Genomic DNA, 25,500 nt, shown 5'->3' with positions numbered 1-25,500 from the left:
TGTAGTCTGTAGTTTGGTCCCTTGTAGTAGAATTGTGTTGAATGAAAGTGGCAAGGTTAAGTAGCAGATATAATGTAGTATAAGATATGATTATAAGCTTTTACATTTTCCACAACTGAAATAAAGTTAATATTACTTTTGGTTCTTTTGGTTTCTTTTAAATAATGTCTTTTCCTTATTAGACAAGGTTAAAAAAAGAAGAGAAAATTTTATTGTCCAAAAAATAGAGAAAACATAGAAAACTTTGAAAAATAAAATGGAAATCCCTCTTAATTTATCTTTCCCTCTATTTTTAAAGTTCTTATTTTTAACATAACTTGAAATAAAAGTGTGTTTACACAGCAGTATATCAGCTGCATATACTGCTGTTAACTAATCAAGGGCACAAATAAGGGAAACCTTTCTTTATTCGCTAGCTGACTTGAAATTCTTTTGTTATGACACTTAGGTAGCATCCTGAACTTTCTCTTTTCTAAAGTTGGTTTAAAGCCCTGATATTTGTAAGCTTTATAAGGGAGTCTGTCTGTGCCCAATACAGTGCATTGAACATATTATTAATTTTAAAATTATTGAACTGACCATTCTATATAACAAAAATTTCTAATTATCATCTTAGGTTAGATTTCTTGAGTTTTATAATTCTATGTCAAAGAGAAACACTATTTTTAAATTTCTTGTTTTATATTCCCAACTTTTTAAATGAAGTCTTGTAAGTGGATAAATAAAATATAGTATATATACACAATGGAATATTATTCAGTCATAAATAATGAAATCTTGTAATTTCAGACAACGTGAATGTACCTAGAGGACACTAAGCCAGGCACAGAAAGACAAATACCACATGATCTCATTCATAGGTGGAATCTAAAAGGTTGTTCTCATAGAGGTAGAGAGTAGAATGGTAGTTATGAGAGGACGAGAGGGGAGCGGGGAAAAAGGGGTAGGGAAAGATAGGTTAATGGGTACAAAAAAGTTGGGAATATGTAACAAGAAACATAAAAATAGTTATTCTCTTTGATAGACATTTAGGTTGATTCCATATCTTGGCTATTGTGAATAATGCTGTAATAAACATAGGAGTGCAGATATCTGTAAAACATACTGATTTCATTTTCTTTGGATATATATACCCAGTAGTGGGATTTATCGGATCATGTGGTAGTTCTGTTTAAAATTTTTTGAGTAGCCTTCATGCTGTTTTCCATAATGGCTATACATTCCCACCAGCAGTGTATAAGGGTTCCCTTTTATCCATACCCTCATCAACACCTGCTATCTTTTGATTTTTTGAGAGTACCTATTCTAACTAGAGTGATGTGATATCTCATTATAGTTTTGACTTGCATTTTTTGATGATTAGTGATGTTGAACATTTTTTCATACACCTGTGGGTTGTTTGTATGTTCTTTTTTTGGAGAAATGTCTATGTAGGCCTTTTGCCCATTTTTTGATCAGGTTATTTGTTTGTTATTGAGTGTTTGAGTTCTTTATATTTGGGTATTAACCCTTTATCAGTTGTGTAGTTTGTAAATGTGTTCTCCCAGTCTATGACTGGCATCCTTGCTCTGTTGATTGTTACCTTTACTATGCAGAAGATTTTTAGTTTGATAAAATTCCATTTGTCTATACAGGTTAAATATCCTGTATCTGAAATGCTTACAACCAGAGTGTTTTGGATTTGGGATTTTTTCAGGTTCTGGAATGTTTGCATTATACTTAGTGGTTGAGCATTCCAAATCAAATTTTGAAAATTCAAAACGTTCCAATAAGCATTTAGTTCGAGTATCATGTTGGCAATCAAAAGGTTTCATAGTGGCTCACGCCTATAATCCCAACAATTTGGGGGGGTCAAGGCAGGAGGATCACTTGATGCTATCAGTTCAAGACCAGCCTGGGCAATGTAGCAAGACCCTGTCTTTACAAAAGATAAAAATTAGCTAGGCATAGTGGAGCCCACCTGTAGTCTTAGCTACTTGGGAGGCTAAGGTGGGAGGATCACTTGAGCTCAATGTTTCAAGGTTGCTAATGAGCAATGATTGTACCACTGCACTCCAGCCTGGGTAACAGAGTGAGACCCTATCTTTAAAAAAAATAAATAAATAAAAATTTGGAGCGTTTTAGAGTTTTGGATTTAGAATGCTCAAACTGTTTTTGCTTTTGTTGCCCATGCTTTTCAGGTTTTGTCCAAAATATTCTTGCCTAGACCAGTGACATGGAGCTTTCCCCTATATTTCCTCCATATTTTCTTCTTGTGATTTTGTAGTTTGGGGTCTTACATTTAAGTCTTTAATCCATTTTGAGTTGAGTTTTGTCTGTGGTGAGAGATAAGAATCTAATTTCATTCTCTCATGTGGATATCCAGTTTTCCCAACACCACTTGTTGCCCTTTTCCCATTGAGTGTACTTGGCCCCTTTGTCAAGAATTAATAAACTGTAGATAGATGATTTATTTCTGGACTGTCTTCTGTTCCATTGATTTGTGTGTCTTTTTTATACCAGTAGCATGCTATTTTGATTACTATAGCTATGTAATGTGTTTTGAAGTCAAGTAGTATGATGCCTCCAGCTTTGTTCTTTTTGCTTTAGATTACTTTGGCTATTTATGTTCTCTTGTTGTCTTTCTTTATGGTTAGGTGATTTTCTCTAGTAATGTGTTTTGATGGTTTCCCTTTTATTTTTGGTGTATTTCTTATAGGTTTTTGCTTTGCAGTTACCATGAAGCTTATGAAAAAAATCTTAAAATGAGATATTTGAAACTGATAGCAACCCAACTTTGATTGTAAAGATAGGAAAAGAAAGAAAAAGCAAACTCTACTTTTAACTCCATTTTCTCCCACATTTGTAATTTTTGATGTCCCATTTTACATCTTATATTACCCATCTCTTGGCAAATTAAAATAGTTATTATTTAATAGTTTTGTCTTTTAGCCTTCATATTAAAGATACAAGTGCTTTATGTATCACATTTATAGTATTATAGTATTCCGTCTTCCAGTATACTTACTAGTGAGTTTTATACCTTTAAGATGTTTTCTTGTTACACATTAGAGTCTCTTTCTGCATTTAAAGAACTGTTTTTAGCATTTTTTGTTTGCTTGTATGTTCGAGACAGGGTCTCACTCTGTCCTTCAGGCTAGAGGGCGGTGGTGCGATCATGGCTCACTGCAGTCTTGATCTCATGGACTTGAATGATCCTCCCACCCCAGCCTCCCAAGTATCTGGGACTACAGCCACACGCCACCACACCCAGCTGATTTTTTAATTTTCATTTTTAGTAGAGTCAAAGTCTTGGTATGCCACCCAAGGCCTTGAGCTCCTGAGCTCAAGCAGTCCTTCCACCGTGGCCACCCAAAGGGCTGAGATTACAGATGTGAACCATTGTTCCTGGCCTATTTTTTTTTAACATTTCTTGTAAGACATATCTGATGATAATAAATTCTCTTAGCTTTCATTTGTCTGGCAAAGTCTTTATCTCTGCTTTATTTCTAAAGGATAGCTGTGCTGGGTACAGTATTCTTGGTTGACAGCCCACCCCCCCCCCCCAATCTTTTTTTTTCTTTAGCAATTTGAATATATCATCTCACTCATCCTGACTTATAAGGTTTCTGCTGAGAAGTCTATTGCTAGACAGATTGGGACTTCCTTATATGTTATTTGCTTCTTTTGTTGCTTTCAAAATCTTTTTGTCTTTGATCTTTGAGAATTTGATTATGGTATTTCTTGGGGTACACTTATTTGGGCTGTATCTGATTGGTAACCTTTGACCTTTCTGTACCTGGATAATTTGTATCTTTCTCTAGTTTTGGGAAGTTTTGTGTTATTATCTCTTTGAATAAGCTTTCTTCCCATTTGTCATTCTCAATTCCCTCTTGAAGCCCAGTAACCCAAATATTTGCTCTTTTGATACTGTTGCATTGTTCTGTAAACTTCTTCATTCCCTTTTACCCTTTTTTTAATTGTTTCTCCTCCAGCTATGTGTTTTCAAATAGCTTGTCTTCAAGCTCAGATTTTTGTATCTGATAGATTCTGCTGTTGATATTCTCTACTGCATTCATTTTGTTCATCGTATTTTTCAGCTCCAGGATTTCAGTTTGTTTAATCTCTCATGTTTCTCTGATAAGTTCCTGGATTCTTCCCCTGTGTTTTATTGAAGTTCATTGAGTTTCCTTAAAACAGCTCTTTTGAATTCTCTGAGACATCACACATCTCCATCACTTTAGGGTTGTTTCCTGGTGCCTTATTTTGTTTGTTTCATGAAATTGTGGTTCCTGAATGCTTTCTTAAAATTTTTTTTTTTTTGAGACAGAGTCTCACTCACTCTGTTGCCCAGGCTGGAGTGCAGTGGAATGATCTCGGCTCTCTGCAGCCTCTGCCTCTCAGGTTCAAGCGGTTCTCCAACCGTAGCCTCCTGAGTAGCTGAGATTACAGGCATGTACTTCCACTCCTGGCTAATTTTTATATTTTTAGTAGAGACAGGGTTTTACCATGTTGGACAGACTGGTCTCAAACTCCTGACCTTAGGTAATCCACCCACCTTAGCCTCCCAGTTGTTGGCGTGAGCCACTGTGCCCGACCCCTGAATATTCTTCATGCCTTTGGCCTGCCCTGACATCTGAACATTGAGGGATTAGCTGTTTATTCCCCATTCAAAGCCTGGTGGTGGTTTGTTCCTGTTCTTCCAGAAATTCTAAGCAGGGCGATTATTGTGTTCTTTGAGCCCTTGGCCACTATCACTGTTTCAGCACTAGATGGCACTGTAAGCCCAGGTTTGCAGTGAATTCACAGTTGGTTTGTGTTCTGGCCCAGATTGACTAGGGGAGAGACTGGAGGGTAGTTTGTCTCGCTGGGTGTGTGAGTTTCCACTGGGGCCAGGACACGTTAGGCACTGTGTCACTCTGCTCAGTGCTTGGGCCTCACCATGGCATGCTCCAAAGCAACATTGTGTACCTGTTCCCCTCTCATTCTTTCAAGCATCAGTGTCTCCACACTGTGCTGCCTGGGGTTGAGGGAAGGGGTGGAGCAGGCAGTATTGTGGCCAGGACGGCCACCGTAATGCTAGCTCACACCTGAAAACCATAGCTGCCAAGACAAGCACAGCACAGGGATATGCCCAAGACCCATGGAACTATAGCCTGCCTGCTGCTGAGGTTTATTTGTGGCTCAAGTCCACTGCAGACAGACAGTAGTGATGTACCCCTGAGTCTATTCCACCGAGGCCATGTCTCTCTGCCTGACACTGAAGTGAGTTCAGAGGCACGGTCTTTGGGTGCCAGCCTGGGATCAGTGGGCCATCAGATTTTGCCCAGTGTGGAGTTTTACCATGGCAGACTTGTCACTGAGTCAAGATCAAAGTACTGCTTTTGTATCCCTCTTTTTCCCCCAGTAGATGGAGGCACTCTCCAAGCTGTGCTGCCTAGGGTTGGAAGAAGGATAATGGGGTCCCAGTCCTGCCACCAGGACTACTACATCCCCAGGGCACCAACCAGGCCCATACCACTGTAGCCTTCCTGCTGCTGAAGTTCACTCATGGCTTGAGGCTACTGTAGATGCCAGAACACAAGTCTGTCATACTAAGGCCACAGGTTTCCACATAGTATCAGGATGGGTCCTTGTCTGCCTAGCTTGGTCTGGGGTTAAGGGGCATGGGGTTCTGCCTGGTGTTGGGTTTCACCACGGCAGGCCCAGTGCTGAGCTACAAGTCAAAAGTCCTGCACTCACTTCTCTCTCCTTACCCCAAGTGGGCTGTGTCTCTCTCTGTGCTGTGCTTATAGTTGGGGGAGAGGTGATTCAGGCATTGCACCTCTGTCTTTCCTACCCTCTTCAGTTGATCTTTTCTTAGTAATGCTAAAACCAGATATGGTCATCTCTGATCTGGTTCCTTGGCTCTTGCGAAGTTACTTTCATGCATAGATCATGTTCAAATTTATGTTTCTGTGGGGAGTCAATCGCTGGAGAGTCTTATTCAGCCATCTTGACTCTGCCTCTTCTCCAAATTCTCTTTATCAGATAGAGGGAAGCATGAGTTCCTCAGCAGTGGCAGGTTTTCCTTAATTGTAAAGGAAGAATATTAAATAACATAATGGACAAGTCATTAAAAAACAAACAAACAAAAAAAACCAAACTAATCTGCCAAGCATAAGCCCTGCCCTCAAATTGCTCATAGTCTTTGAAGAGTGGTCAGATAAAAAAAAGGGGTAATTGTTTCAATAAGGTACACAATATCAGAGCACACAGGAGAGGCATTCAACTAAATTCTAAAGAAAGGCTTTGGACAGGAAATTATTTCCCAGCAAGAGTTGTTCTTGATCTTTGAAACAAAGTAAAAGTTAACAGGGCCAAGAAGATACTTGAAAGAGATAACTGCAGGACAAAGGAGAGATGGTGCTTACCAAAGGTGAAGCATGCTTAGTGGCTGAGCCAAGAGAGATGATTTCTTGAAGTAAAGTTTTATAATTTGATATGATTGGAGTTTAAGGAACAAAGTGGAAAGAAATGGGAGTTGAAGTAGGCAGTAAACGAAAGTGTTAGGTATTTCTTCTGGCCTATGAGAAATAAGGAATAATTTCCTGAGATACTAAGAGTACCATGAACAAGGAAATTTTGCAGACCTCTGGCTTTGGACATAATATTAAAGAACAAATCTGCGAAAGCAGTTCATAAAGTGTTTTCTGATAAATGTGTAAGGATTGAAACAAAAATATTTGGAGGAATGGAACTAGCTTAAACTATTTTTTATCTAAGCATTTTTTGCCTCAGTCCACTTTACCTGAAACTAGACAATATGAATTTGGGATTTTATTCTTTGACAATAGACATGTGCTAGTGTTGTTGACAACTTGCCAAGGATAGACACTTAAACTTTGGAAACCAAATGGATTGTAGGACTTATATTCCATTATAAATACTGAAAAATCAAGACAGTATTTTGGCTCAGGCAGAAGATCATTGTTTATCTGTATAGTGACAGATCAGAAATACAACTTCTAACAGGTGTAGATTACCTATTTTAGGAATTCTTAACCTACGATCCGTGGAACCTGGTAAGTATACATAACAACATGAAATTTTCTTTGTACTATTTTTTGTTGGCGTTTCAAAGGAATTCTTAGCTAGAAACAGGCTGGGCACGTGTTTCATGCCTGTGTAAACCCAGCACTTTGGGACGTCAAGGTGGGAGGATCACTTAGGCCAAGAGTTTGAGATCAGCCTGGACAACATGGCAAAATCCCATCTCTACCAGAAAAAAAAAAAAAGAGATTTATAGAAATGAACTACTTCATATTTTGCATAATATACCTGCAGGCACAAGGTAAATTGATATGAAAACCAAGACGAGATCCCATATCACCCATAAGCTCACCCTTTTCACTATTTTGCATGATACATAATTTTTAGAAATTAAGAATGAATGTAGAAAGTACTTGCATCAACTTATTTATATGGGTGTGAGGAATTCTCAAAAAATTAAAATCTTTGCATTAATTAGGTCTGTGATTCAAAGGTACAAAAAGGCTGCACAGTGTGTCTTTTTCTTTTCCATGTCCTTCATAAACTCAAATCTCCTCCCCAGAGGTGACCATTATCTTTGGTTTCTTGTGTTTCAGAATTTAAACATTTTAAATCCAATGGTATTATAGTAATGGACTTTGAAACAGTAAATGATATAGAAATAGCTAGAGCATAACTTTAGTTGTTGTAAATATAGAGTAGCTGTGCTTAACTGATTGGATTTTCATTTTAAGGTGACTGTACTGTGTATTGTCTTAGCTTCCATCAATAGAACACAATTTAGAGGTGTTCTCAAGTAATGATGCTTTTGTACTGAGTCAACCAAATTACCAATTGGAGTACTTAGCCTTGAAGTATACAGTTGGCCATTCATATCTGTGGATTCAACATCTGCAGATTCAACCAATTGCAGATTGAAAGTATTAGGGAAAAAAACAAATAAAAAATAATACAAATAATACAGCATAGCAACTATTTACATACCACTTGTATTGTGTATTATAAATAACTAGAGATTAAAGTATGGGGTGTGTATTTAGATTATATGCAAATACCACACCGTTTTATATAAGTGACTTGGTCATCTTTAGATTGTGGTATATGTGGGATCCTGGAACCAACCTCCCACACATACCAAAGAACAACTGTATAAATGGAAATCTGAATATAGTTTTCCCAAGCCCTAGTACATTTAATTCATTAACTAAAAAGTGGTCATAAAGGTATCTATTTTGCCAATGTTCATTTATTTTTAAGAAGTTTCTTACAGAAGATAAAATTATTCACCTATTGAATTTTTTTATTTGTATAAATTTAAGGGATACAAGTGCAGTTTTGTTACATAAATATATTATGTAGTGATGAAGTCTGGGCTTTTAGTGTTTACCTATAGAATTTAATAATACTTTTTATTTATTAAATGACTGCAGTGACCCAGTACTTGTATTTAGAACTTCATTTACAATATTTATGAATTATCACAGTATCTCTAAAAGGTGGCTACTATTATTATTTAGATTTTGTAGACTATTAAAACTGAGTATTTGAAAAGTTAAGTAACTTGCTCAAGGTTCACAGTGTAGGGGTTGGGATCTAACCTGGGTTCCTAAGATACCAAAATCTGCTATCTTTACACAGCCTTTGTGTGTAGATGTGTTCACTTTATTTTAATATAAATGTATTTGTCAAGTAATGCTACTTAGTGAGTGGCCAGTGAGTTCTTGAATTTATGATTTTGTATGGTTATAATAAAAGTAAGTAGTTGGTCTATTGCTTATTAAGGAGATAATTAAATATAGTTAAATGTAATGTAATCAAGAAAGACTCTCTTAGGCTGAAAACACTGCATATTTACTGAGCAGCCAACTCTCCTAAACTCCCACATTTGTATGTTTATTTTTTCTGTAGGGGGATTCCCGAAGTCTTCCGTTTTCTGAGAATGTGAGTGCTGTTCAAAAATTAGACTTTTCAGATACAATGGTGCAGCAGAAATTGGATGATATCAAGGATCGAATTAAGAGAGAAATAAGGAAAGAACTGAAAATCAAAGAAGGAGCTGAAAATCTGAGGAAAGTCACAACAGATAAAAAAAGTTTGGCTTATGTAGACAACATTTTGAAAAAATCAAATAAAAAATTAGAAGAACTACATCACAAGCTGCAGGAATTAAATGCACATATTGTTGTATCAGATCCAGAAGATATTACAGGTATAGTAGTGCTTTATTTGATGTTTATATGGTATATTAATAAAAAAATGTATCCTTTTAGAAAATAGTAAGTTTTGGGACATGAATAGTTTTTAGCTTTTCTGAAAGTAGAAAGACTTTTTCTCTTTTGGTTAAGGTCTTATTTATATTCTGTTTAGAAGGGCAGGAGTTGATAGGTATGGAAATTGAAATGTTTACTTAGAATTTAATAACCCTAATGTATTCTCTCTTACTCTCTGTCAGTAGGACGTTACTTAGAGTGAGTCTCCAGTATTAATGTTTTGTATTGAGTCAATCACATGCTTTTACGTGATTCATCCTGTAATCAACAGCACAAGTTTGCCAGCTGACTTAAAGTTAAAACTGTGTTCTTTGAACAAGAGATAGTTTTATTATTTGCAAATGTAATTAGTCAAACCTATGGCCTTCATTCTTTGTGCTCTAAGCAACTGAATTAACAAGTAAACTACTAGGCATAGTGTTCAAAAAAGAAAAACATAATAGAAAAAACTGTTACACATTACTTTTATTTTCTTTAAGTATAGAAAATAAGAGGAAAATATAACCTATGATTTCAATATAAAAACATAATTTTTAAACAATAGAATTAATAAATATTTATGTTGGAATTTTTTTAATGGTACAGAAAATAAAGATTGAAAACCCACCTCTTTCTTTCTTAGACCGTCTCCTTAAAGGTAACATTACTTTTTGTTGTATATCCTTCCAGATAAAAAATTCTATATTTGTGCCAATATTCACCCATCAGTATGTATAGTCTTTCTATAACTTTTCATACAAAAACTTATGTTTAAGTTTAAGCCAAGGCCTCAAGACATTATCAATCTCTATAACTGTCAATTTTTTTATTTGCAAAGAAAGAGTGTGAGAGTGTATAGAGTAATACACCTATAGCATGGTAGAAAATTTAGAAGAACGTGTGTGATTAGCTAATAAATAATAGATGTAAGTAATTTTAATTTTGATTAAGAAAATACATAAATTTGGCTAAGAACCTTAAATTTTTACCCTCTCAAAAGTTGCAGAAAACACTACTGATATTTAGTGTTCTTTTTAAAACTTGTTTTTCGACATCACTTTCAACATCTGGGATTTAGGGCTTTTATTAGGAGGCTCTCTGTGTAGAGATTTCAACCTTGTAAGAATAATCGAAACTTTAAAATGAAAGAAATAATAGGAAATCCATCTTCTAATTTTAGATTGAAATAATCCCAAAGATGCAAATTAGTTTTTTCAGAATCACCAATCTAGTTAAAAAGAACGCTTCAGCTCTTCATCTAGTATTCTTACACACTCGATAATTATGTTATAAATGGAAATAATGTATTATGAAAATGCTGTTTTTGGTAATATTATATAAACTTAGAAATAGCCTGTTCCATGGAACTCTGCCAAACTCTTCATTTTTTTTTGCCTGTTACATCTTTAGGAGCGGTCTAAAATAAGAAACAGCACTGGAGCTGTTTATTTAGAGAAATTTTCCTCCTCACAGAATACTGATAACTACCTTGTGATTTGCTGGGATATAGAAGAGTTTTATCATCACGAGGAGCCCATTTGGTTTCCCCATTCGTTTTATAAAAGTTAACTTTATTGTGGCTGGGTGCAGTGGCTCGTGCCTATAATCCTAGCACTTTGGGAGGCCGAGGCAGTCGGATCACTTGAGGCCAGGAGTTCAAGACTAACCTGGCCAACATGGTGAAACCCTGTCTCTACTAAAAATACGAAAATTAGTCGACGTGGTGGCGTGTGCCTGTAGTTCCAGCTACTCGGAAGGCTGAGGCATGAAAATTGCTTAAACCCAGGAAGCAGAGGTTGTGTTGAGCCAAGATCGTGCCACTGCCCTCCAGCCTGGGCAACAGAGAGTGATTCTGTCTCAAAAATAAAAGGTTTATTGAAGTATAAATTACATATGACAAAATGCACGTATTTTAAGTACATGATTTAATGATTTTTAACAATTGTGTGTGTGCACCCAGCTAACCATCTCTACAATCGATCTAGAACATTTTCATCACTTCAGTGGTTCTCGTATATTCCTTCCCAGCTAACCCATGATCCCCAACCCTGGCCATAGGAACCCGCTGATCCATCTTCTATCACTTTAGATTGAATTTGTCTTTCCTACTGTTTTATATAAAGAAATTACCTCCTTTAAGTCCTATCAAATTCCTGTTCACCCTTAAAAAACAATTTTTAGGTATTACCATAAAACCTTCCATGACATTCTCTGCTTTATCTTCTCTGTGCTACTTTGTCCATTCATTGTTGCATTGTAATGTATTTCTGTACATGTTATATCACTAAACTGTCTCCTCCTTGAAGGGAGGGACATGTGTTCACTCATCTATTTTCAAGGCTTATTACAGAAACTGAAACATAGTAGATGCTTACTTGGGAATATTATATCTCAAAATAGAAAAACACCCAGCAAATCGCATCTTATATTAGTCTTTAGAATTAGTATCAAAGCCTAATTATTATGACACTTGAAACATTAAATAACTTAGAAAACAAAGACTTAAAAGTTTTATGATAAAGCCAGAAACTTTTTATACTGACCATTTTTAATACTGACATTTCAGATAATTGGAGGGCAGATGATATATGAAATATAACTTTATACTGTGACTTCTTAATACTTCAGTTTGTTTAGAATAAACTTGATAAGTTCGTCAAATTTTTATTTTATTTAAAAAATTCTGTTTGCAAATGGCATATTTACACAACTTGGTAATAAGTCATTTTCTCTTTTTTCCATTTTACTAACTTAACAATGTAAAAAGCAACAACCACAACATAGAGGATTAAAATTAATGTCATTAATTTTAGGTCAGTTTGCCATAAAATTTTAGATGTTTTACCTTGCACACTAAGGTAATCCCATGAATTTATTTTAGATTAGATCTGGCGAGAAGATTTCAAGGACATTGTGCTTTGCTTTCAGTTCTGAAAGGTATGAGTGGATTTATAACAGAAGTGTTTGACTAATTCCTGTTGTCTTGTGGGTACATAAGCTTAGTAAGCAGAACAAATGACTGAAGGAAAGAGGGACAAAATTTAAGTCTGCATTGTGTAAATCATTACTGTCTAAGTGGTTAGGGGACTTCTGTTTTTTTGTTTGTTTTTGAGACGGCGTCTCCCTCTGTCACCAGGCTGGAGTGCAGTGGTGCCATCTCAGCTCACTGCAACCTCCGCCTGCCGGGTTCAAGTGATTCTCCTGCCTCAGCCTCCCAAGTAGCTGGCACTACAGGCTCCATGCCACCACAGCCAGCTAATTTTTGTATTTTTAGTAGAGGCAGGGTTTCATCACGTTGGCCAGGATGGTCTTGATCTCTTTACTTTGTTGATCCGCCCACCTCGGCTTCCCAAAGTGCTGGGATTACAGGCATGAGCCATCCTGCCCGGCTAGGGACTTGTTCTTAATTCACCTCTGTAATAATAATCTCTGAATCTTCAGTTTCTTGTTTGTAAAATAAGGATTTTTATCAGATGAACTTTTAAACTATAAAACTCTGAAATATTCCTTATTGTAATGTCAAGGTCTGATTGTTTGAGAAAGTTATTTATAAAATAAATGTATTCATTTATTCTTAAGAGTAGTAGGAAATGAATTTTTTATTTTCTCATCATGCCCATGATACTCTGAGCTTCTTGTTCATCTTCTAAATACTTTAAAGATGATCATATGATTTTTGCCCATAAGAGTATCCCCATAGGAGCAGAAAAAGCATTTAAGAAAATTCAACATTTTTTCGTGATAAAAATTCTATGAACAAATTAGGTATAGAAGAAATGTTTCTCAACACAAGAAGGTCTATATATGACAAGCCCACAACTAACATTGTACTTAATGGTGAAAAGCTGAAAGCTTTTCTTTTAAGATCAGGAACAAGATCAGGATGCTCACTCTCAACACTTCTTTTCAGCATAGTACTGTTAAGCCCTAGCTAGAGCACTTAGGCAAGAAAAAGAAATAAAAGATATACAGATAGGAAAGGAAGAAGTGAAATTGTCTGTTTGTGAACAACACAATCTTACATATATGTATAAAATTCTAAAGACTCCACCATAAAGCTGTTAGGACTAATAAAGGAATTCAGTCAAGTTGCAAGATACAAAATCAGCATACAAAAGTCAGTATCATTTCTATATACTAACTATATAATATCTGAATAAAATTAAGAAAACAATCTCATTAATAGCATAAAACATACATAGTAAATTTAACCAAGAATTGAAAGAGCTCTATATAGAAAACTATAAAACATTGATGAAAGAAATTGAAGATGGTACAAATAAATGGAAAAATCTCCTGTGTTCATGAATTGGAAGACTTAATATTGTTAAAATGTCCATACTACCCAATGTGATCTACAGATTCAAGGTAATTCGTATCAAAATCCCAACATCGTTCTTCACAGAAATAGAAAAAGAAATCCTAAAATTTATATGGAATCAGAAAAGACCCTACACCATCTTGAGCAAAAAGAACAAAACTAGAAGCATCACACTACCAAATTCCAAAATATTACAAAGCTATAGTAATCTAAACAGCATCATAATGACATAAAAATAGACTCATTAACCAATGGAATAGAAAAGAGAGCCCAGAAATAAACCCACGCAATTCAAATCAATTGATTTTTGACAAAGCTGCCAAGAACACACGGTGGGGACTGGACAGTCTTCAATAAATGGTGTTGGGAAAACTGGATATCGACATGCAGAAGAAGGAAGATGAACCTTTATCTTACCCTTATACGTAATACCTTTATACCTTATACCTTTAAACCTTATACCTTTATACCTTATACCTTTATCTTACCTTATACATTTATAAGACTTAAATGTCAGTCCTGAAACTATAAAACTGCTAGAAGAAAATATAGAGGGAAAGCTCTATGACATTGGTCTAGGCAGTGATTTCTTGGATAAAAGCAGAGGCAAAAGCAAAAATAGATAGATGGGTTTGCATCAAATTGGAAACTTCTGCACAGCAGAGGAAACAATTAGCAGAGTGAAGAGACAACCCAAAGAATGGGAGAAAATATTTATAAATTATATATTGGATAAGGGGTCAGTAAGGAACTCAAACTACTGAATTCAAGGAAAAGAAATAATCTTATTTAAAAAATGGGCAAAGGACCTGAGTAGACATTTATCAAAAGAAGGCATACAAATGGCCAACAGATAATATGAAAAAAATGATCAGTATCTCTAGCCATCAGAGAAATGCAAATTAAAACCACGATGAGATACCACCTCATGCGTATTAGATTGGCTATTATCAAAAAAATGGAAGGTAAGTGATGGCAAGGATATGGAGAAAAGGGAAGCCTTGTGCATTGTTGGTGGTATTGTAACATTAGTATGGCCACTTTGGAAGACAGTGTGGAGGTTCCTGAGAAAACTAAAAATAGGATTATTTTACAATCCAGCAATTCCTCTTCTGGGTATATATTCAAAGAAATTTAAATCAGCATGTTGAAGAGATGTCTGCACTCCTATGTTCATTCCAGCATTATATAGCCAAGATATCCAAACAACTGAAGTGCCCATCAGCAGACAAATGGATTTTTAAAACATGGTATATAAACACAGTGCAATACTATTCAGCCTTAAAGATGTAGGAAATTCTGCCATTTACAACATGGATGAACCTAGAGGACCTTATGCTAAATGAAATAAACCAGACACAGAAAGACAAATAGCTAATGATCTCACTTATGTGTGGAATCTTAAAAAGACAAATTCATTGACGTAGAAGAGAATGCTGATTACCAGAGGCTTGAACTGGGGAGGGGGAGGATGGGTAAATGGGAAAGAGGAAGTTGTTGGTCACAGGTTAAAAAGTTTTAGTTAGACAGGAGGAATAAGTTCTGTTGATCTATTACACAGCATGGTGACTATAGTTAATAGCAATGTATTGTATATTTCAAAATAGCTAAAAGAAAGGTTGTTAAATCCCACTGCGAAGAAATAAATATTTGAGGTGATAGATACCTTAGCCTAATTTGATCATTCTACAATGTATAAATGTAATGAAACATCACATTATACCCCATAAATATATAATTTGTTTGATTAGAAATAAAAATAGTTTAATGGGGTATTGTTGTCATTCTATGTGGAAATTACAGTGATGGTTAGCTGAGGCTAAATGTACCTTATGAAAAAAGATTACTGATCTCTAAAATGGAGTAGTAATCTAAGCCTTAGTTGGAACCTGACACTCGTTTGAGAAAGATCCAGTTTCCTGAATCTTGGTTTCTTTAAGTATGTCATCACTGAAGAAGACTATAAGAACATTTTTTAATATTTTATTAAGTATAGATAATAATTTGGGTAGTGTATAGTCTCTGTTTTCATCTTATTTCCTTTTCTTGTACCATTCTTATATTTTCAAACCCCACCAAACTTAGATTGGTTTTTACTTATTAATTTGGTGAATATTTTCTTTAATATTTGAAATATTCAGAAGGGAATTACTAATTTAGTAATATAATATACCTAATAATATTGGGATTTTGTGGGGTTAATCTTAGCAAATTCTTCTAAATTCCTAAAATATATCTGTATTGAGGGAACTTTGTTCATGACTAAAGAACAGTTTGTGGTCTTGGATGAATAGAAATGAAGATTTAATTTTCTTTTTTACTGTTGCCCTGCCCACTTAAATAGTGTGATCATTAGTAAGTTGCTCTTTTGCACTCCTGGATTTGTTTCCTCGTCTTTAAAATCATGAGATTAAATGTATAGATTCCCTAATACTTGAATTCTTTTTATGATATATTTTCCAAAAAAGTTAACGTGTAGTAAAATTGTATATATATTTTTAGTATACCTTTCCATGAATTTTAAGATGAATTCATCTAACTGCCACCACATTCAGAAAAAGGAATAGTTCCAATGCCCTATAAATCTCCCTCATGTTCTTTCTTCGTAGTCACACCCTTCTTCACCTCTATATTCCCTGACAACCACTGACCTGTTCTGTCACTATAGTTCTCTTTTGAAGAATGCCATGTACATAGAATTATAAAGTATATAAGTTTTTGAGAATTTTTTCCCTCCGCATATTGCCTTTGAGATTCCTTCAAGTTGTTGTGTGTATCAGTAGTTCATTTTTTTATTCCTGAGTAATAGTTGATTGTATAAATGTACTATAATTTATCCATTCACAAAGAACGTTAGGGTGGTTTTCCAATTTTTGGCAATTATCAGTAAAGCTCCTATAAATATTCATGTACAGATTTTTGTGTGAATAAAGTTTTCAGTTCACTTTGGTAAATACTGAAGAGTAGGGTTGCTGAGTCATGTGGTAACATATGTTTAACATTATAAGAAGATGGCTGGGCACAGTGGCTCATGTCTAAAATCTCAGCACTTTGGGAGGTGGAGGTGGGGGGATCGTTTGAGCTCAGGAGTTTGAGACCAGCCTGAGCAACATAGTGAAACTTCATCTCCACAAAAAATTTAAAAATTAGCCAAGTATGGTGGTGTGCACCTGTAATCCCAGCTACTTGGGAGGCTGAGGTGGGAGTATTACTTGAGCCTGAGAGTTTGAGGCTACATTGAGCCATGATCATGCCACTCCAGCCTGGGCAACAGAGCAAGACCTGGTCTTTAAAAAGAAGGAAATAAACTGCCAAATATATTCTAGAGTAGTGATATTTTTCATTCCCACTATCAGTGAATGAGAATTATAGTTGTTCCACATTCTCTCCAGCACTTGGTATTGTTAATATATTTTATTAACCAGTCTAACAAGTATGTAGTAGTTAATATACATTATTGTCATAGAGGAAATAAAAATAGAGCAGCACCATCTTAAGGAGAATTTACAAAAGAACAGTGCATGCCCTAGGTACAGAGTTATGTACAGAATGAAGAAGTCTTCTCTACTAGGAGATGATAGGTGCAGTTTTGAAACATTAAGATATTTCAGATAGAGGCAGTTCTGCAATTTTTATACCTAGGTTGCTTGTTTTACCTTAAAAATTATTCTAACTCAATCACGTGAACCCAGGAGGTGGAAGTTGCAGTGAGCCGAGATCGAGCCATTGCACTCCAGCCCGGCGACAGTGCGAGACTCCGTCTCAAAAAAAAAAAAAAAAAAATTATTCTAACTCACAGTGTTACCCCTGCCTATTTCTGTAACATATTAAGAAAGCTTAAACCAGAGGTGGTATTAGTTATAAAATATTTACCAAAATTAGTTCAGTTGGTGATATATGACAAGGGCTGTCGCAAGTATATAAAATAACCAATTAAGCCTCCTTTAATTATTCAGCATTCGTTACAACCTGAGTAGGTTCCAGAGGGCTGTAAAAGGTAAAGTATCTTTCTTTAAGAAAGTTGGACTTTAGGAGAAGTATAAAGTTAACATAATGGTAACACATGGCAAGATTCTGGAGCAGTTTATTTTTAAAATAGTAACTTAGAGACTTATAGGAAGAAGTATGTTAAGAATATAGATAAATAGTAAGCTAGTGATTTTGTATATTAACCTTATTAATTTAGATTTGGCTAAGTTTATTTCAGCTATTAGTATAGTTCCTCTTTAATTGTTTAATGCAGTAAACAGTGTTTCGTAAGCAGATATCCTGGCTATACAAGCACCACTTTATGAATTTTGGACACAGAGAGCCAGCTTGCTATAAAATAAAGACCAAAGGTTATATCATCTGAGATGTCATTCAGCTGCACTATTAAATGGTTGTGTGGTGTATACCACCTGGAACCTGTCGAGACCTTGGTTTTCTCATTTGTAGAATGAGAGGGACAGACAATATGTACCCTATCTAGGGTGTTTTGTGAACACGGCATTTTGATAGCTTGAGAAAAAGCATGAGGTATCCAAGGCCATCTAAGTTTGAACATGAAACCCCATTTGGATGTAAAATAAAGTCTGAGGAGGCTTTCCTGGGTCTGAGAAGTAAAGACTCAAGAATTAAACCATATTCCTAATCTCCAACACAATCAAGGAATCAGGGTAAGGCTAGACCTTAAGTAGTCAGAAGTCCTCTAAGAAGGATCGGGATTGCTCCTGTGTTCTAGAACTCTGTTTCATCTTGTAAGCCAACTGCTGAGTTGTGGTTTTAGAGAAAATACTAAAAGCACCAGAAACAGCAATCTATTTATTGCTCTACACGTTTTGGGGGAAGCTAACAAATTCAGTATTTACTCCTTATTCTGGCCTTGGGAAATCTTATCCCTAAGGAAATTTTAATCATATCCTATTTTCTGGTGACTTCCAAAGTTGTATCTCCAGCTAGGCTGTGTTTTCTGGGCTTCATCTGATAGTTTATAGCCACCCTTTTGGATATTACCTGGATGTCCTGTTGGCTTTGCCTCTTATCATGTCTAAAATTGAACTCTTCTTTTCTTGGACAGCTATCTCTAAATTTTTCTCTGTGTTTTCTGCCCCGTTAGTGCATGACCCCAGTAATCTATAAGTAAATCCTGACTTTTTAAAACCTTTTTTCCCCACCTTCAACCTTCATTGTAAGTTTGTAAGTCGCCAAGCCTTATAGATTCTACCTCTGATAATAGGTCTCAAATCTGTATCTCTTCTTCATCTTTATTGCCACAGCATACAAGTTCAGTATTTCTTTAATTCAACATAAACACTGCTGCCAGCATTTTTTTAAATCTAGAATTCGGATTCAGTGCTGTTAGTTTCTTGATTTAAACTTTCCAATGGATCTTCATTTGCTACAGAATACAGTACAAATTTGTAGCATGGTAGAGATGCCTTTCAAATGGTCTGGCATCTGCCTCTATTATTTCAACTTTTTCTGCTACTAATCCCAGCTCTAATTTTTTTCCCCTATCCCTATGTTTTCTTTTTTTACCTCTCTTTTTACCTCTCTATACTTAGGCACGTGTGTGTGTGTAGATTAGCAGAATCTAGGTGATGGGTATATAGGTGCTCAGTGTAAAATTCAACTTTGCAGTATGTTTGAAAATGTTCATATATACACACATACACTCTGGTATGTGTAGACACACATACATACAGGTACATACAAGGTGTCCCTTTTATATATACATACATTATATATTTACACATACACACACACACACACACACACCTGACTCTAACCTCTTTGAGAAGAGGAATTCTGCCACTTGTACACAGGGTTGTCCTTTGCATAATGCTTGGCTGTATATGATATAACTAGTTCCCTGTATTAAGTTCCCTCTGTCCAAAATAACTTGTATAGTTTGTTTGTCAACTAGATTATTGAATGGCAAATCACCTTTCTATATTATGTAATAAACTTAGAATACTTACATGCTATTGTTGGTCATGTTCTATTTATATCATTTTAGCTTCAATTCCACAAATTAGATCTAAACATTCTATACAGTCATTGTTGGTTTATAATTACCCACATGCTGATCATTTTCTTTGTTCACTATTTCTTCATGCTTCTCAGACCTACCTTCTAGAATGATTTTTTCTTGTACTTCCTAAAGTACAGTAGATACTTTAGAAAGACGATTTCCCCTTTATATACAATTCTAAGTTGACATCTATTTTCTTTCAGCACTTAGAAACTGTTATTTCGTGGTTGTCTGGATTCTACTCTTGTTGAGGAAACAGCTGCCAGTCTCATGGTTGAAGCCATGTAGATCATCTAGTTTCTTTTAAGATATCCTTTGTCTTCAGTGTTCTGGACTTGGAGTATAATGGCGTAGATTTCATTTCATTTGATTTGCTTGGGATTTGTTGGGTTTCTTAAATCTGAAATGTATGTATTTCATCAATTATGGGAAATTGTTAGCCTCTGTCCCTTTGAATGTTGTACCTCCTGTTTTCCTTCTACGTAGTTTTTTGGGAACTTTAGATGCATATTAATTTCTTCAAATCTATCTCCATTTCTTGAATAGTTTCTTCACCTGTATCAAACTTACTCTTTATCAAATATTGTGTTTCTAATTTTGTTATTACATTTTTTAAATGCTAGAGCTTCTATTTTGTTAATCTTGGTAATTTTGGATAGTCTCTTGTCCCAGTTGATACCCCTTGCATTTAGCTTTACATATTTAACATACTTATTTCACAATCTGTATAGGATAAATACAGTAAGTAAAATCTTTACAAGGCTAGTCCTCTAATTTTTTTCTCATTCGTGGTGAATTTTTTTCTGATTGAGCTTTGTGATTTGTAATTGTGCTGGAACTGTCAGTATTAAAATTTCGTGGAATGCAGATTTGCTATATTTTTTAAAAATTTGCCAGTTTTTTCTTTATTTTGTTCCACGTTAATTGAACACCTACACATTTAGAATTGATGCATATTTCTGGTGAATTGAACCTTCTATTAAAATGAAATGACTTACCTGTAATCTTTCTGTCTTGAAGTATTTTTTGCCTTAAAGTATCTTTTGTCTGTTATTAATATAGGTTGTGGGTTGAGGTTAGTGATTGTGTGGAATACCTTTCTTCCATTTCCTTACTTTCAGCTTTTCTGTATCATGTTTTAAATATGTTTCTTAAAATAGCATATAGTTGGATTTATTTTATTCATTTGTTTTTACCTTGTCTAATAATCTCTTTTACCTGGATCATTTAGCCTATTTAAATGATTACTATTACATTTGGGTTTATATTTAGTATCTTATTTTGTGCCTTTAATGTTTCTTTTTCTTTCTTGTCATTTTTAGACTATTTTTTAAGAATCAATTATTAAAAGTTCGATTGTTTTGGAAATTGATTCATTTAGATAGTACATCATGCATACTTATCAAAGGCAGTAGTCTAATTGCTATTTTTATCTCTCAGACAATTCGAACTCCTTAGAATGCTTTTATTTGCCTACACCCTAGCTTATATTTTACTGTCTTACTAGGTTGATGCAAAAGTAATTGCAGTTTTTGCCATTGTAATTATATTTTTTAAAAAGCCCTTCATGACTTTTTTATTTGTTTATATAGTGGTCCTTTAAAATCACTCAACTCTAAGCCACTTTATCTGTTCTTCGTTATTTCTTTTTTGACCTACCAATTAGAATCACTTTTCTTCTTCCCAGAGTACATCCTTTCGCATTTTAAAATTTTTAATAAGTCTGTGAAAAACACTTTCATCTTTGTCTGATAATGTTTTTATTTTGTCTTCATTGTTGAAAGATATTTTCATTGGATATATACAATCTTTATTAGTCTATTCTCGCACTGCTGTAAAGAAATACCCGAGACTGGGTAATTTATAAAGAAAAGAGCTTTAATTGGCTTATGGTTCCACAGGCTGTACAGGAAACATGATGCTGGCATCTGCTTGGCTTCTGGGGAGGCCTCAGAAAACTTTCAGTCATGGTGGAAGGCGAAAGAGAAGCAAACCCATCTTACATGGTTGGAGCAGGAGCGAGAGAGAGAGTGGGAGGGGCTACACACTTTTAAACAACCAGATCTCACTATTGTGAGAACAGCACCAAGGGGATGGTGCTAAACCGCTCATTAAAGACCCACACCCATGATCCGGTCACCTCCCGCCAGGCCTCATGTTCAACACTGGGGAACCTAGTTTGACATGAGATTGGGGCAGGGACACAGATCCAAACCATATCGCAATTTAAGGAGGCAGTTGTGTCTTTTAACATAAAGTAGCTGTCATTTCACCTTCTTCCAGCTTTCAGTGTTGTTGCTGAAAACTGCCATAAATTTAACTGTAATTCCTTTGAAGGTACCCTTCTCTGACTGCTGTGAAGACTTTGTCTTTGATGTTCTGAAGTTTTACCATGATGTGTCCAAGTGTGGACTTTTTTCCCCTATATGTTTATGCTTGGGGTTGATTGGGTATCTTGAATCTATGGATTGGCATTTTTATTAGTTCTTAAAAGATGATAGTCATTATCTCTTTATGTATTGTCTTCAAATCACTATTTTCTTCCGAAACACCGTAAGATATATTGGAGCTTTTTTTTTTTTTTCTGTGTCTCTTTATGTCTCATTTTTCCTCTCTTTCTCTTTTTAAAAAACTTAGCTATTTTTCAGTATTAATCTGCTATTTTTCTGTGTCTGGTCTGCTACTAAACTCAGTCTAAGAACAAATCTTAGCCCTCAAGATGCTTATAGTCGCAGAGGAAAAACAGATGTGAAAACAGATCATTATAATACAGTGTAGTACACATTTCAGTGGAGGGACGAAAGTATAGTTTGAAGACATGTTAGACTAGAGAATGGTTAGGGAAGGTTTTCTGGAGAAAGTAATGCCTAAACTAACAATAGTATTGAAGAAAACAATCGCATTTTATTAGAAAGGTTTTGAACACAGAATTTGACAAGGAAAAATAGTAGTGGAGAATTAGCTTGGAGCTAGATAGCACAAGACCTTTAATGCCTAACCGTGAAGTTGGGACTGTATTTGGTAGATGTGGCTATTAAAAATATTTTGGTGGAGGAATTAGTCTTGTCTGCGTTCCATCTTAAAGCACAACAATTTATATTGGCTAAATGTATGTAAAGATGCAACTTTATGGGCTTAACTCTAGTGCATTGTCTACTGTAACCCAGACATGCCTAAAATCTCTTTGATCTAAAATGTAAACATTAAAGCAAGTTTATTGAATTTGTATAACATACATTTTGAATTGTATTATAATGTTTAGAAGGTTAGAAGCAAGCATAATTTCTTATAATACCCCCGAAAATACTTTTTCAGTAATATTAGCAATATATGCAGCAAATGGAAATTTGTTTTTTGTTGTAATCATGGGGTTTAGTTTCTTTAGCCAGCAAAGTATGTATTTAAGAGTAGATTCACCTCTTCTTGTAATGTAAAGGCAGTTGTTAGAGTAGAAAAATAATTACCATTTTATAGAGTTTTTAAAAAATTTTTTGAATGGTGAAGAGTATTAATGGGGAGTAGGGAGTTCTAGTTTTCCTTGTTTTGAAATATGTTTCACTATGAGAAAGAGTTTAAGAAATATACTGGCAACTGTATGTTTTATAATGCTCAAATTTAACGTACAAGGAAGAAAATTGGAGAGAAGAAGAGCAGTGTGTAGGAAAGCAGGTTAAAGGGGAAAATAGATGAAATGCAAGGATGACAGCAGTGTTTCTCTGATTTCTAATTGGGGAAAAAAGTGAACTTTATAAAGTTTACTTTATATAAGACATTTAAGGTTAAATTTCTGCATAGGTGTACACTTTTGTGACCTTTGCAATAAATTCTCTAAGTTTCAGATTTTTTTATTTGTAAAATGAAGTTACATTGCAAACCTTTATGACTTCTTGTGAAGATTAAATGAGCAGAAATACTGGCTACTTAGCTGAGCCCTGACTTGTAATATTATTGAGCCCTTATTACATTTTAAGCATCGACCTGAGCACTATATAGGCTTTATTTTTACAGTAACCGTCAATTTGTGGCTAAGGAAACCGTAGCACAGAGATGTTAAGTAAGTATATAATCAAGACCATACCAATGAGTAGTAACCACAGGATTTTAACCCAGGCATTCTGACCTCAGAGCCCTGGTTCTTAACCATTTTCTTATTTCTTATATTCCTGTAATTGTTATTAAAACTGAGGACATACTTTTCCTTAAGAACAGTGTTATGTAGTATTTTTACAAATTCACAAACTATCAGATCAATTGGTATATCTTTTTTTTTTTTTTGAGATGGAGTCTCACTCTGTCACCAGGCTGGAGTGCAGTGGCGCAATCTCCGCTCACAGCAACCTCCACCTCCTGGGTTCAAGCAGTTCTCCTGCTCAGCCTCCCGAGTATCTGGGACTACAGACGTGTGCCACCACACCCAGCTAATTTTTGTGTTTTTAGTAGAGACGGGGTTTCACCATGTTGGCCAGGATGGTCTTGATCTCCACCTGCCTCGGCCTCCCAAAGTGCTGAGATTACAGGTGTAAGCCACCATGCCCGGCCGGATATTTCAATATCTTAGTACAACCTGCTGTAATGTTTAAGAATCTATTATATAGTATCTCTAACAAATTGTAATCCTTTTGTATAAGTGTTTCCAGAGATGAGACTTTATTGCATTTTAAGACAAGCCATTTTATTGTTAGATAACCCAAAACATAAGGAATTTATGTTGCGACAAAATTTTTGCCCTTCCTACCTTTTTACTCATTGGTTCTAATTCTCTGTCTTGTGGGGGAATAGTAAGTGGACAGCTTTCATAGACAAATATTTAAATGTTTAGACAGGAATCATTTATCCTTCTCATCCTAGGCTAAATACACCATCAACTGTTTTACAGACAACACATTTTCATACTCTTCTCAACTAAGGGCCTTCTATTCTGAATGCATTCCAGTTCTGTAAAAAATGTGCCTACTATAAGCTATCTTTATATACCAAATTCTGTGTAATTTACACTTCTTACAAGATTCTGATATCATTTATCCAAAAAGAGAAAGAAAATTAAAATGTTCCCAGATCTGAACTGTTCAGTCATTGTTATAATGTGTAGTTCAATTATGGACTTAACAGAGATACACTTTCTACAGTGGGTACTGCTGGTTAATATTTATTGCATATTTACTATGTACCACACCTGTTTCTAAGCTCTGTACACATAATTTATTTAATCTTCACTATAATCCTGTGAGGTACATGATGTTTTCACTATTTAACACATGAAGAAAATAAGGCACAGAGCTGTGAAGTACCTTACCCTGTATTACATGGTTTGTACTGAATCTCAGTACCAAAACTGAGACTCAAACCTGGGCAGCCTCAACCACTATACTAGATATATACTAAGTTGCTCTTTTGTGATTTGATTTGAAAACTTACCTACATTTTATATCAGTTTTTTGGAGCAGCCCATTTGTAATTTGGGGAATTCAGTTAGAATAGAAACCTTTCCTGAATTGAACTCAGTTAATTGTGTGGCTTTGCCTGTTTCCTGATATGTAAAGTATGGATAATATCTGTCTCAAAAGGTTATTTTAAGGATTTATATGCACACATACATGTGTTTGCACAGATATCATTAACTAAAGCACTATTATTTTACATCCTAGCCTAGTATCTCTATTATTTATTTATTTATCTATTTATTTTAGAAACAGTGTCTGACTTGGTTGCCCAGGCTGGTCTCAAACTCCTGGCCTTAAGTGATTCTGCTGCCTCAGCCTTAATATCTATATTTTTAGATTAATTAACAAATTATAACTGCATGTGTTGAATTAGTGAATTTTTTAAAGGGAATATAAAACAATATGAAATACATTCATTAAAATGGTTAGTCACACCATCTTATATTGTAGAGGAGTGAAGGG

The 25,500-nt window shown here is 35.1% G+C and overlaps 1 protein-coding gene across 4 annotated transcripts in view; it reads left to right on the top strand.

Moving 5' to 3' along the window:
* The window catches only part of PKN2 (protein kinase N2), a 157,601-nt gene that overhangs the window by 50,765 nt on the left and 81,336 nt on the right, over positions 1–25,500 (top strand). For all 4 annotated transcript variants that reach the window (XM_055116457.2, XM_003808386.5, XM_008960474.4 and 1 more), the window contains exon 2: positions 8,920–9,220. In XM_055116457.2, coding sequence (XP_054972432.2) covers positions 8,920–9,220 — 301 coding nt within the window. The remainder of the gene's footprint in view (positions 1–8,919; positions 9,221–25,500) is intronic.

This window comes from Pan paniscus, chromosome 1 (genome assembly GCF_029289425.2).
Source record: "Pan paniscus chromosome 1, NHGRI_mPanPan1-v2.0_pri, whole genome shotgun sequence".
Classification (NCBI taxonomy): domain Eukaryota; kingdom Metazoa; phylum Chordata; class Mammalia; order Primates; family Hominidae; genus Pan; species Pan paniscus.
Note: the sequence above shows the minus strand (reverse complement) of the source record. Positions and strands in the feature narration are given on the sequence as shown.